Raw genomic sequence first — 12305 nt, 5'->3', positions numbered from 1 at the left:
TTCAGATTCCACTCCTCCCAACTTCCCAACCTCTCCCCGCTGACCCCACGGCCCACAGCTCACGGGCCACAAGTTTTAATGTGCCTCTTTAGGTTATCTTCGCGGATCGTAGTGTACGTGCACCCCTGCCGCGGGCAGCGGTGCTTGACCTGCATCACGCCCTGGCGCTGCGCCGCGGCGCCGTGCTCCCCGTCCCACTTGGACCGGGCCAGCAGGTGCCGCTGCAGGCTCTTCTTCTCCGCCGTGGCGTAGTCGCAGCCCGCGGCCGAGCACCGGAACGGCTTGGTGTGTTTGTTGGTGTGGACTTTTAGTTTCGTCTTGTCGGTGAAGGTTGCCCCGCAGTGGGAGCATGTTAGGTCGGTGGTAGGTTGTTGTGATGATGATGGTAGTGATGATGATGGTGTGGGTGGCAAGGTTTGATACGTGTTTGCTGGTGGTTCCGCGGTGAGATATGGGCTCAAGGCTGGGTCGTTTTGATATACTGTTGTATCTGGAGCTCCAGTCGGGTACAATTGATTGTGCACGGGTGATGCGGGTAAAGCCTTGGCTTGCCCGTCGCTGAGGTTTTGAAAAAGGGCATCACAGCCCTGGGCCTCGTGGCCCATCCAGGCCGCTTGCATGTTGGCGGCAGAATCCATGAGCTCTGGGAAAAGGCTGGAAGCCTCATCTAGGAAGGAGTTTACTGGGCAAGACATATCGTAGTCTAGCGTGGGTACTAAGGGGCTCTGGTTCGTGCTGCCTGTTGTCATGCTGCTGGGGCTGGCAAATCCAGACAGTGGCGAGAGGTTCGGGTCAAAGTTGGTTGTTTCATACTCCGGCGCTGCGAAGAATTGCTGGTCGATCGACTGCTCCCATTGCATTTGTTGCAATAGTTGATCGATCTCGGATGGGTCAATGTTGTCGAGCGCCATGTTATATGGCGCGAAATTTGTGTGGCTCTCCATTCTGTCTGGGCCCTCTGGGGCTCGTCGCGCTTGGTGTGTTTGGGGTGAGCAGTTGCTGCTCAGATTTCAGTTGTTTTATCGACAGTGTAGCCTTGGCGCAGTGTGTGACGGGACCTCCTGTCTACTGGCGATGATTGTGATGTATCTTAGCTCTCTAACGCTCATCAAATGTGTGAACGTCAATCAAGCACATTTGTTAACCCGGGTCTTCCAGGAGGCAGTGGACTTGTTCAGTACACTGCTTGTCTCTTGCGACTCTCTCAGCCATAGGCAAGAGAATATCGAGGCAAGAGACTGCGGCTGCTACCATATTGAGGAAGAGCTCGCTTGACCCGTTTCGTAAGTGAAGAACCGCTTGCTTCTCGCATTGCAAGGTCATCTGTCATTTGCGTCAGTCATGTCCATATGCTAGGTCTCCTGTACTGAGTAGCTCACCAAGTTGTATCCAATCATCCACATGAATGTTTCCTTTGGGAAACCTATGGGGTCACTCACTCCCGTGTGAGAATGGGTTGCCTCGGACATGAATGTTGGAAATTCGAAGCCATGTGTGTCTTGTCGACACTTAGCCCGAGATTCAATTGAATGCGCAGTAGTGATGCTCGTCGCCGAAAAGTCGTATTCTGGGGGGGAATAGGTGCGTGCCCCGAAGGAGCTATCGCGCTTTTCGAGAATATGGCGCCATTGGGAGACCATTTTGGTACCAAAGTCTTGGATGATCTCGGAAGATTGGGTCTCCGAAGCGTGCTCGACACGAAGAACGTTGCGAAGTCCCGAAGGGACAGGCAGAGATATCGGATATCCGTGCGAGAGAGCTCGTTCCTCAATTCTGATTTCTTGCCCCTTGTTGAGGAAAAAGTCGGTGTCAGTGCTGGCACCGTCTGACGGTGCCGTCATGACTGGGTGAAGACCGTCGAACGAGGTCTGGCACTGGCTGCCTTCCCACATGGTCTTGCGATCGCATGCGTCTTTGCCCGTAGGGCAGCAGCAAGCCGAAAGCCCGCGTTGATCTCCAATTCTTGCGTTCACCGGATGGCGCGTTGCAAAGGCAAGGCCTTCCGCGAGCTCGTCCTGCACCAGCGATGCGAGATCTGGGTGGCCAGACGAAGGGATTCGGCGCTCAGGGAGGGACTCCTGAGGATGCTCTGCACATCCGCTTTCCAGAAAGTACGTTGGCTTGTCAGAGCTTGCCAGCTTGGACAAAGCGGTACCGCTCTGATCAGAACCGGTCTCGGGGCAAGCATCGTAGCCAGTTGGCTCGAGCGAGGCGAGGCAGCGACGACGCGACCCTACCATCTCGGGCTGTGGCTGTCTGATGACAGCCTGGCGAGAGTCTCGGTACAGCTCCATGGGAGGCCCGTGATCGATTTCGACAAGGACGTTGGGCTGCAACAGCCCTGGTGTGACTTGGGAGACCATATCCGCAATCGGATGCTAGTCAGGATCGCAGTAACAGCTTGAGGATCGCATTGGGGGTAGTCTGCTGAGGATAGGCAGTGGAGGGGTGGTGGAATTTAGGGGGTAGGTCGGAAAGAGGTGTATGGGTTTGTGGAGAGAGGAAGCAAGGCAACAGGATGATTCACATCGGGGAATTGGCGGATTTTAAGCGGCTCAGCAGGGTCGACAACTAAGCCTCGGTGGGTCCATGACGGCAAATCAGCTTACACCGTTTGATCCAGCTGCAGTGAGGCCAAATGTGCCATAGCGAAAGATCTGACAAAACCGATGCAACCGCGCATTGGGGCTGTGTTTGTGGCTGGTCTAATTGATGTGCAGTCGGCTTCCTCCTTTAGCATTGTGAATTACTACTCGCACTTGGGATCGTGCAGAGTCCGAGGACGAGAAAGATATTGTAATCGAAAGCAAGCCCGAAGAAAATTCTATCGGACATTGTATCTGAACATTTCATGTTCTGATGTTCCCAGCTGAGTAACTTCAGGGCCTGTACGGATGATTCCTTGAATTTAGCCCATATGATTTTGTCACACTAAGCCCTATGGTCGACAGCAGTGGGCGTGGAGGTGGCTGCGCATCGGCTAGACAGGCGGGGCCCACCTTTGGCCTCAGTCCAGGACCGAAGAGGAAATGATCGCCCACCATTTCACCTGCGTGTGCACCGGGGAGGGAGCTCAATTCTTTTAGGAGGGACATGAATGGAGCAGCATGAGACTGCCTTTCAAAGGTGAACAGATGGGCGTATCGACGGTTAGATGATACATTTTTTCACGCAAACTACTTGCTGAAAAGAGCTGCCGGGCTGCAAAATTCCTTACGTGGTCAGATGGGTCTGATTAAAAATATGTGCTTTATGGTCGGGAGGCCAGCTTGGTGCAGTCCTGACGGGCTACATCATGTGTCTCTCATATATAGACGCATAGACACCATCGCCGTTGTCAAACCGTGTTCTCCTCCCCTCCGGCCTATATCTCGACCTTGAACAACATGCCGAGACACATAGACAAAATTCTCAGCACTCACGTTTCCAAGCCCCCCCCCTAGGGCCCCCGCCGAATTGCTCCGACTAGCTTACCCACAGATATAGCGCTTGATAACATCGTGTGTAGTTCCCTTGCAATTAATGTGGTAGTAAGCCTCTCCGCATGTCCCAAAGTATGTACCGTCCCCATGCATGAGCCTGGCAGGCTTCTGCGCGTACCCGGTGTCAGGATCCAAGCAGTCACTGAGGTAGTACTCGTTGCCGTCGACCTCGAACGTGTTCTCGCTCCCACACATATTCTCGCTTTCCGGGGCAATGGCGACGTCGTTGTTGCATGCGTCGACGCCCTCGGTCCAGGCGACGTTATAGTGGTCGCCGCCTGCCCTGATCTGGTTGCCAATAGCGATGCTGGCGTTGACGGCAGCCGGAAGGGCAGCCAAGAGGAGCAGGACGAGAGGGTTTGTGAGTTGCATCTTGTTTTCAGTAAATTATTTGGCTTTAGAGTGGTCTGGTCTCGTTCTGCTTTTTCTTGTGGTGCTATTGTCAAGCCTGATGATTGTTATCTGATGGGATTGGAGAAGCTTGACTTTTCTGCCAGATATTGAGCGACTTCCACAGTGGATGTTCGCCTCCTTTATATTCTAATCTCCGGGATAAACGCCGCGGTATCCTCTTCTTTGCGTAAGTTCATGGGCTTAGACTCGTACGAGTGATTCATAATGATCATTCAATTCGTGAGTAAGCACGCTTACGCAGGAAGAGACATGGCTTGCAATTTGCGAGAAACGGCAAGCAGTCCCAAGGTTGTGCAACAAGGAGTCATTGCTACCACAGCCAAGTTCCATGAAAATCATAGTCTACTGCACATACAGGATTTTTTTCCCTTCAGCACACTTTCTCTAATATGAGGTGCAGTAGACCACCCAGGTATTGGTAATGCATGTATATAGGTTGCGGCGTCCAAAAAGCTCGGGATCGTGAGCCATCAATCACGTGGGACGCACAGTGAACCAGACATCGTGGCAGTCAGACATTCAAATGAAATAGACGAGGTAGCCGAGGCTTTTCCAGACGCTCCCAGCCGCACCTAGCTGCCCGCTCACTCCGAGACAACGGCTCAAGAAATGGCGTGTCAGGGGAGAAACGAAGTTGCGGTTCAACATGCCCTTGAATACCTTGATGCTGACGTGTTGCTGTCGACTACGAAGCACTCACCGTCATTTCCGCCGACGCCAAGTCCAGGCAACAAACAAACCACACAACAGCGCCCAGCATTCCTAGTCTCCTACGGCCGCGAGACCCTCGCCCTACCGCTTCAGTAGCGTGTGCTCAGCATTGGGTCAGCTTGGCTGTCGAATCTGAGTCTAATTCTAAATTGAGGAAGTCAAGATTTGTCACCCGGGAGCCTCCCTTGCTGAACTTGGCTGCTTAGGACAATTTGTTTTGTTCTGGTTTGAGAATGATATTCAAGAATTCAATTTCCGTATCAGTAATATGATGAAAATAACCTTTCGCTGCATAAATGACGTTCTGCCTACCAAAATCCAACCAATCCAAATACCCATTTCCAACGCCATGCGATGCTTGTGTCCAGATCCTTCAGTCTCAGATTCCACCCCAGTCGGTGCCCAGATCACCCTTCACTACCGCCAGCTCCCCCTTGCTCGGACACAAGAACGTACCATCAGGTTGCACGCGACACAGAGCCATACCCGCGCTATTCAGCCAGTCGCGCGGCACAAAGAAGTGTCTCTTCACGGTTGGGCCGGCGTTATCACCACCGGTTGCACCTGATGGCCCCAGCCTTGTCGTGCAAACCCACAGGGCCTCGTCGAGGAACACGAGCCTGCCATCCTCCAAGAAGCCCACTGGCTGCTCAATGCGCTGGCCAACCTTCTCAGGAATGTCGATGGGGAGTATCGTGGCGGCTGCCGCGTCGTCGCCATGCAGAGGTGAGGTGTCGAGGATGATGAAGCCGAAGACCTTGTTATTGTTCTCCTCGAATGATACCATCGCCATGTGGGTCTTGTCTCGGGGTGAGGGAACAATGTCCTCGATTGCCAAGCCCGAAGCCTCAGGTAGCAGCGAGATCAATCCCTTCCCGTGTGACAGGTCGATGGGAACAGTGTACTTGGCTCTCGTGACGTCGTCCCAGGAGTAAACCTCGATGCTGCTAGCAGTGAACGCTAGCAACAGGCTCGGGTCGGTGGGATGGTGGTCCCATCTTGCAACCTGGAAGGTCCCAGTATCATCCAATTCCCTCTCCGTCACCGTTTTGACATCGTCTTTGCTGAAGCACACAACCTCGAGCTTCTTCGACGCGCAGATGAGCAGCCGCTCCGCCTCGCCGTGGAAGAGGACCTGCCTGACGATCCCACGGCCGACATCAGACTTCTCAACCAGCATCTCCTTCGCAATGAGCTTTCCAGACTTGAGTGACACCTTGACACTCTTGACAGTCACCCGCCCGTTGAGCAGACTATACGCGGCGAAGTTGCCCTTCGGAGCTAGCGCAGCAGGGCCAACGGCGATCCCATACGCAGACTGCGCAAGCACATGCGATCGCTGCCGCCCAGAGTCGAGTACCTCGACGGTCCCGTCGTCTTTGGCATACAGCACCAGGCGCTGGTTCTCCCGCGCAGGCGTAACAGCCGTGATGGCGGGGCGGGAGTCAGCATGGGCCTCCGAAGCAGCAAGCGACGTTACCGTGCTCCGCGAGTCATCCCTGTCCGTCGGCGCGATGCTCCAGCTGTCAGTGCGCTCTTTGAGCTCCGAGCTAGTGATGCTGTCGTCGTCCTTGCCAACCTCAGCCCCACTGCCACCAGCCCCACCCTCCACGAGGCGGATGAGGCAGTTAGGCTCCCAGACGTTGCAGTACGAGCCACGGAGGTCGTAGAAGCGGCGGCTGTCTGGGCTGAAGGCGACGGCCTTGATGATGTCGTCGCTGGTGAGCTTGTACATGGGCGCCATGTGCGCGAAGTCGTAGATCTTGATGGTGCCGCGGACGTCGCTCGTCGCAAACACGAGGCCGTTCTGCGCCACAGTGATCTCCGACGGCGTCGCATCTAACTCCTGCTTCACCTCCTCATGTGTATCGTCCATCGGCCCCCACTTGAAGATCTGCCCGTCGCGGTAGATGCCGAGCACCTGTCCGTTGAATGGGTGCCAAACCACGCGGGTCACGCCGGTCCAGGCCGTGCTGGTGGTGTGGCCCTGGGCTTGGCGGCGCACTGAACAGCGAGCTATCATCTCTGGTGGGTCGAGGCTCCAGATGGAGAGCGGAAAGCCCTTGTATGCCACTGCAAGCTGGGTACAATCTGGGTTGAAGGCGAGGGACGAAGGCGAGTTGATGAACGCTCCGTCGGGGAGGGCTGTCTCCTCCAGAAGTGATTCGTCGAACGCAATCCATGACAGTTGCTGGTCCTCACTTTCAAGGTTCAGTCGATACACCCGGCGAAGATTGGTGGCAATGATGATGAACTTCTCCTGGGGTCCGAAAGCCAGGGTGTCTGCACGATCTTGATGAGGGTTGTTGACTTTGGCCATAAGCAAACCGTCATCAACCCTCCAGATGAAGGTGTGGTCGAGGCCATGGACGGCAAGAAGGGAGCCCGACGGGCTGAAGGTGATTGAGCATATCGGCTCACCAGGGCTGAATGTATGGACCTCCTGGAAAATGACATTGTTCCATATACGAATCGTCCCATTCGGTGAGTCATTGGCTACAGCCAAGTGTTGCGCAGAGACAGCGACATGCAGCGAAGGGTCAGACCCGTTAGTCACTCTTGCAAGACAGTCATCCCACTCAGCGCCCGAGAGCCCGGAGACCGAGATCCTTGATGTTGAATTGTCGGCGTACTTCCTGTAGAGTACCGAGTTCTGCGGGCTCAATGATGGAATGTATTTGTAGATTGCCTCCGGGTCTTCGGCGAGATGGTTGCCAAATTTGCCCGTCATCTTGACAAGATCCACCGCCCAACCCTCCAAAAGGCCCAGCTCTAGTATGCGATGCATCGTGGGGGGCTTGGCTGAATCTGCTTTTCTGCGTCGGCGTACGAAAGATTGGAGGGAGGCGGAAATTGTGACTAGCAATGGCAGTTGGTCGTTCGTGGCGAGGTACTGGATCCATGACAGAGGTGCACTATCATGGAAGAACTTGACCAGCATCTGAAGGGCCCTGTCCGAGTCCACGGACGATCGCTCCATATGGATATGCCAAGACGCAGCAGCGTACGTGAGGAACTGAGGGGCTTTGCCCTGTCTCATCTGGCCCTTGAGAGCAGGATCACAGAGTGATGTGAGACATCGAGACAGAAGCTCTTCATTGACTTCAATGGCGGCCAATGAAAATGGCAGCGCATTGGTGTTTTTCAGGTATTCGCGCGCTGTCTGATGGACCAATCCGATACGATCTTGGCCATCAAGAGCAGCGAATTCTCCACAGAGCTGACCAACTGTGTGTCTCAGGTCAATGAGGGAAGACAGCTCTGCGGAGTAGACGTCCTTGAGCTCGTCCATGCCGACAGGTCTGACAGAGTACATGGCCCACGAGAGGAAGATCTTGGACAGATTACGGTCTTCTTCCAATTCAAGACTGGCGATTGCCTCCACCATCCTCTCATAGAGCTGATCCATGCCGTCTGGAGTGCTGCGAAGAACTCTCTGTACGTCCTCTTGTCGGTGGCACTGGAGGATTCGTTTCAGCACAAGACTAGCCCAAAGAAAATTACCCTCGGACCTGGAGACGATCTCCTTGATGATGTCTTGTTTGAACTCCTCGTCGCCCGGAAACTCGTCCATCTCATCGGTCACTGCCAAGCGAATATCATTCAGATTGTCGGTCAAGGCCATCTCGTTGAAGATCACATTCGGTGCTTTCTTTTGCAGCCGCAACATCGAGTTTCGGATGCTTGAGAGTGGTCGGCTCATGATGAGGATCTTAATGCTCAGTGGGACAGTACCAAAACCAGCAAAGAGCTCAAGCAGAGTCCTAGCCGAGTCCGCTTCGTCTAGTGCGTCAATGACGAGGTAGATGCGAGATTGGCATTTGGACAATTTCGAACCAAGTACATTCCGCCAGATTGTGTGGGCATCTCCATTCATGACATTGGTGCCGGTTCGCTGCATGTCTAGAAGCGACTGTCGGTATGTAGGGTCATGAGCTGCGATCTGATACGCCACCGACCGCAGCATGTTCCTCAGTGATCGCTTGCGCGCGTCCCGATACTCGAAGAACCAGTAGACACACTTCGCGTTCCGCTCGACAAGAGTGTCAATCACAAACGAAGTCTGGTGCGTCTTCCCACTGCCTGGTGGCGCATGCGTCCACAACAGTTGTGGGCATCGCAGCTCCGAGTCGAGCCACTTGCCAAACTCAGGCGCCTGCATCAATCCTTCGCATGTGCCGGGCTTGCGGTTCGCGCTGGTGTCTACCAGGTCGTCGTGCGGGCGATTAGAGACTCCCAGCCATTTCCTCAGGATCGATAGGTTCTTCTCGTCCTCGCAATTGTGCTCGTTCGAGCATCGCACCTTATTGACGATACTGCGGATCGCTCCTTTGACTGATTGGTAGTTCGGATCCTCCGGGCTGCTGAATTTGCACACGTCGTGGTGGTTGGCGACGAGTGGCTGGGGAGTCTCGTGCTGGTAGCCAAGCACAGACGAGTGCTTCTCGAGGATGAGTGTCTTCAGCGGTCCAACAGTGGTGGTCAAGGTCTCGTAAAAGGAGAAGATCTGCAGCTTGGATGCATGGTGGCGGAACTGCTCGTTGAGCTCGTCGATGGTGGGACTCTTCTTCGTCAATTCGTTGACGTAGTCCTTGGGGGAATGGCCAAAGACAGAACCGGAGAGGATCTTATTGAGAATATCTGCTAGGTCGGTGCCTCGATGTGGTGTTGACAGGAATAGCACTGCTTTGATTTTGGAGACAATGTCCTTGTATTCATCGTTCATTGAGCCATGGATGTCTATGCTTAAATTAGCGGGCATCTACCAAAGATGACTGACATAGATACTCACAAGCCTTCTTGACGACAAGTCCGCCCATAGAGTGGGCCACAAAAACAATTGGGACTTGTCCCAGCCGCTCCTCTGTCTCCTCGTCGTATTTCATCCGGAAGAGAAGGTCGTTCGCGAAGTCATTGAGGGTCAAAGACGTCTGCTCTTTCTTTGAGGAGAAGTGCGCATGATATCCAAACGTCAGGATACGTGCCGTCGACAGATCAGTCTCATCTGGGAGCCAGTGCTTGGGCCAGAGATAGCTTGGATCTCTATTCCGGCACCACGTGCGAAGACTCGTCCCCCCAAGGCCATGGATAAAGATAATGTCAACTGTGCGCTGTCCTGGCTCTGGTGTGTACAAGACAGTGAGCCCCAATGGATCAGATCGCCGATCTTGTGAGCGTTGCCTAGCAAGTGTTGACGAAGATGAAGGCATCAAGTTGCCATAGACGTCCGATATGTTGCTTTGCACAGAAGCCTTCCTCCTCAAAGATGGGAAACGATCACTCATGTTCAGGGGATCTCCGAAGTCACTACAAGCTGTACTTCGTGGTGGTTGATCATCACAGTCCACCACGATCTTTGGCTGGGGGCTCCGACCCCTCCCATCATCGACCTCCGCCGCCTTGGGGTCGGCCTTCCTAGACTTCAACCTTTTCCACTGTTGACCAGTTAGACACGATCACAACCAAACCTCCATAAGATAGGTACTCACCATATTGTCAAAGATTGATAGACATGAGAATCAATTTGGGGCACATCAAGTAATTGACGCAGGTGGTGATGCAATGTGTCAATGAATCGGGAAGATGGACGGGACAGAGAGAGGTTCAGAGTGCTGATGATGAAGCGAGTTTTACAGGCCCAGACGGCCATGGTCAGCACCCAGCCCGACGGCCAGCTCGAATCCGAGATCGTTGGTACATAGCATCATATGATGTTTCGGGCTGGTGTTTGGGCTCTTCCAGTACGGTGCCGTGGTGAATATTTGGGCCGTTTGTGGCCGGAGGATGGGGCCAAGGGGGCCCCCTGGAGTGCTGTGCCTCTTTCCCACCAGCCTCTCCATATGGGGCCAAATCTGCGTGCGCTTGATTTACAATAGGCGATAAGACTCTGTTGCCTTCGTTGGTGATTCGTTGGTGATCCTCACATAGGTTCAGGCGGTTTCAACACGATTGACAGAGTTGCATGTGGCTCTGTTGTTGTTCTCATTGTTCCATTGGCGCAGGCGTAAAAAGTGTTGGCGCTATTGCGGCGCAAGAGAGCCGGGTTACATCCGCGGCGGATCCGGTGCCGAAGGATGCATGCAGTCACGAGGCACAGCAGCTAGAGCACTGTGACGCACCTAATTTCAGCTTCGAGTCTCCATTCTTCCGTGACAAGACCGGCCCCTCGGCCGCCTGATCAGTGGCTCAAAACCGCCAGTTGTGTCCGCTGAGAACCAACACACCCGGAAACGCGGCCAAGAGGTTTCATTCACCTGTTCGAACTGGCACCAGATCGCCACCCTCGAGCCAATTGACCGCCCCGAATGGCTTTCTTGCGAAGAAGAGTGGGTGCCCGCGGGTGGATAAAGGTCTCACGCCAGAGCCATGTGCGAAAGAGACTGAGAATAGCAAACGACCTATCCTCTTCCCCTCTCTTGATTATTGACACTAGTAAAACGTAGCGCACGATGCCGCACTTTGAATCTGCCCCCAAGTACTCGGAAAATGACCCGGCACAAACGGATAAGCAAAAGACTGGCCCAGTCCCGCCATACGAGGAATTCCAAGTAAAGGCCCTTCAGAGGAGAGATACTGACCTCATATTTTTTGACGAGGCAGTAATAAATGGTGAGATATGCCCCCCTTTCGCGTTATATTGGATCCTCACGCTGACATTGTCCGCTGTAGCCATTGGAGATGACGAGACCATTGTGAACGCTGAGCGTTATGGCAACTCGTCATGGTCAGCAACCGGAAAGCTCACCACCAAGAGGGCAGATGGCACACTACACGAGTACTTTCTCAAGATCATTAAGGGTGACCTTGCCGGTCCCCGCGTCCTCGGAGAGTTTGCTTGTATGAAAGAGCTGGAAGGAGCAGTGCCATCACTTGTGCCCCAGGCCAAAGCGGCGGGCAAATGCCTTGATTCAGAGGGTGCTTTCTTTCTCTGCGACTACCTCGAGATTGACCACCGGCCCGCCAACCCTGAACAGCTGGGCAAGAAGATTGCCGAGCTACATCGGGCCAGTGAATCGCCCACGGGCAAGTTCGGCTTCCACTTGACGCCCTACGACGGCAAGCTCCCCCTGGCCGCAGAGTGGGACAGCAACTGGACCTCCTTTTTCACCAAGCTGCTGTCGGGCGTCTACCAGCTCGACAAGAAGGTCAACGGCTCGTGGCCCGAGCTGGACGATGCAATGGAGCTGACACTAAAGACGGTCATCCCGCGGCTGCTGAACCGGCTGACCGAGGACGGCCGCACAGTCAAGCCGTGCCTGATCCACGGTGACCTGCATGAGCAGAACATTGGCACTGAGCTGCGGACGGGCAACATTTACATCTTCGACTCGTGTGCCTACTATGCGCACCATGAGATGGCCATGGGCATGTGGCGCGTGGACCACCACCACATGAAGGCCCGCGAGTACCGCCGCGAGTACTTCAAGAACTACCCGCCCGACGAGCCGCAGGAGGAGGCCGACGACAGGAACAGGCTGTATGCTGTCAAGGAAGAGATCATGTACTCTGCGCACGTCCCTGGCACCAAGGCTCGCTCGCAGGCGCTGGAGGACCTCAAGTTCCTGATCGAGAAGTATGTCGACTACGAGGACTCCGATGAGGAAGAGGACGATGAGGACAGTGATGCGGCCAGCTCTACGGACGAGAAGCAGCTCCTTGTTCCGTACTCGCTGTAGATGTTGGCCTAGACTTTGATAT

The 12305-nt window shown here is 54.4% G+C and overlaps 5 protein-coding genes across 5 annotated transcripts; 1 reads left to right on the top strand and 4 right to left on the bottom strand.

Annotated features, from left to right (window-relative positions):
• Positions 1–59: 59 nt before the first annotated feature.
• Positions 60–944, bottom strand: J7T55_001445 (uncharacterized protein; the record flags this gene model as incomplete). Its single annotated transcript, XM_053145541.1, has 1 exon — positions 60–944. One exon carries the CDS (start codon positions 942–944, stop codon positions 60–62), a length of 885 nt encoding a protein of 294 aa, XP_052991707.1.
• Positions 945–1140: 196 nt separating this feature from the next.
• On the bottom strand, positions 1141–2363 carry J7T55_001444 (uncharacterized protein; the record flags this gene model as incomplete). Its single annotated transcript, XM_053145540.1, has 2 exons — positions 1141–1323; positions 1380–2363. The coding sequence occupies 2 exons, from the start codon at positions 2361–2363 to the stop codon at positions 1141–1143; spliced, it is 1167 nt and encodes a 388-aa protein (XP_052991706.1).
• A 1107-nt stretch (positions 2364–3470) lies between these two features.
• On the bottom strand, positions 3471–3854 carry J7T55_001443 (uncharacterized protein; the record flags this gene model as incomplete). The annotated part of the gene is made up of 1 exon (XM_053145539.1): positions 3471–3854. One exon carries the CDS (start codon positions 3852–3854, stop codon positions 3471–3473), a length of 384 nt encoding a protein of 127 aa, XP_052991705.1.
• Positions 3855–4986: 1132 nt separating this feature from the next.
• J7T55_001442 (uncharacterized protein) lies at positions 4987–10099 on the bottom strand (the record flags this gene model as incomplete). The annotated part of the gene is made up of 3 exons (XM_053145538.1): positions 4987–9347; positions 9400–10042; positions 10097–10099. 3 exons carry the CDS (start codon positions 10097–10099, stop codon positions 4987–4989), a joined length of 5007 nt encoding a protein of 1668 aa, XP_052991704.1.
• A 957-nt stretch (positions 10100–11056) lies between these two features.
• J7T55_001441 (vegetative incompatibility protein 4) lies at positions 11057–12283 on the top strand (the record flags this gene model as incomplete). The annotated part of the gene is made up of 2 exons (XM_053145536.1): positions 11057–11216; positions 11277–12283. The coding sequence occupies 2 exons, from the start codon at positions 11057–11059 to the stop codon at positions 12281–12283; spliced, it is 1167 nt and encodes a 388-aa protein (XP_052991703.1).
• Positions 12284–12305: the final 22 nt, after the last annotated feature.

Source organism: Diaporthe amygdali (assembly GCF_026229845.1).
Source record: "Diaporthe amygdali strain CAA958 chromosome Unknown NODE_21_length_814164_cov_65_183785, whole genome shotgun sequence".
Lineage (NCBI taxonomy): Eukaryota > Fungi > Ascomycota > Sordariomycetes > Diaporthales > Diaporthaceae > Diaporthe > Diaporthe amygdali.
This window is presented reverse-complemented; position numbering and strand designations above follow the sequence as displayed.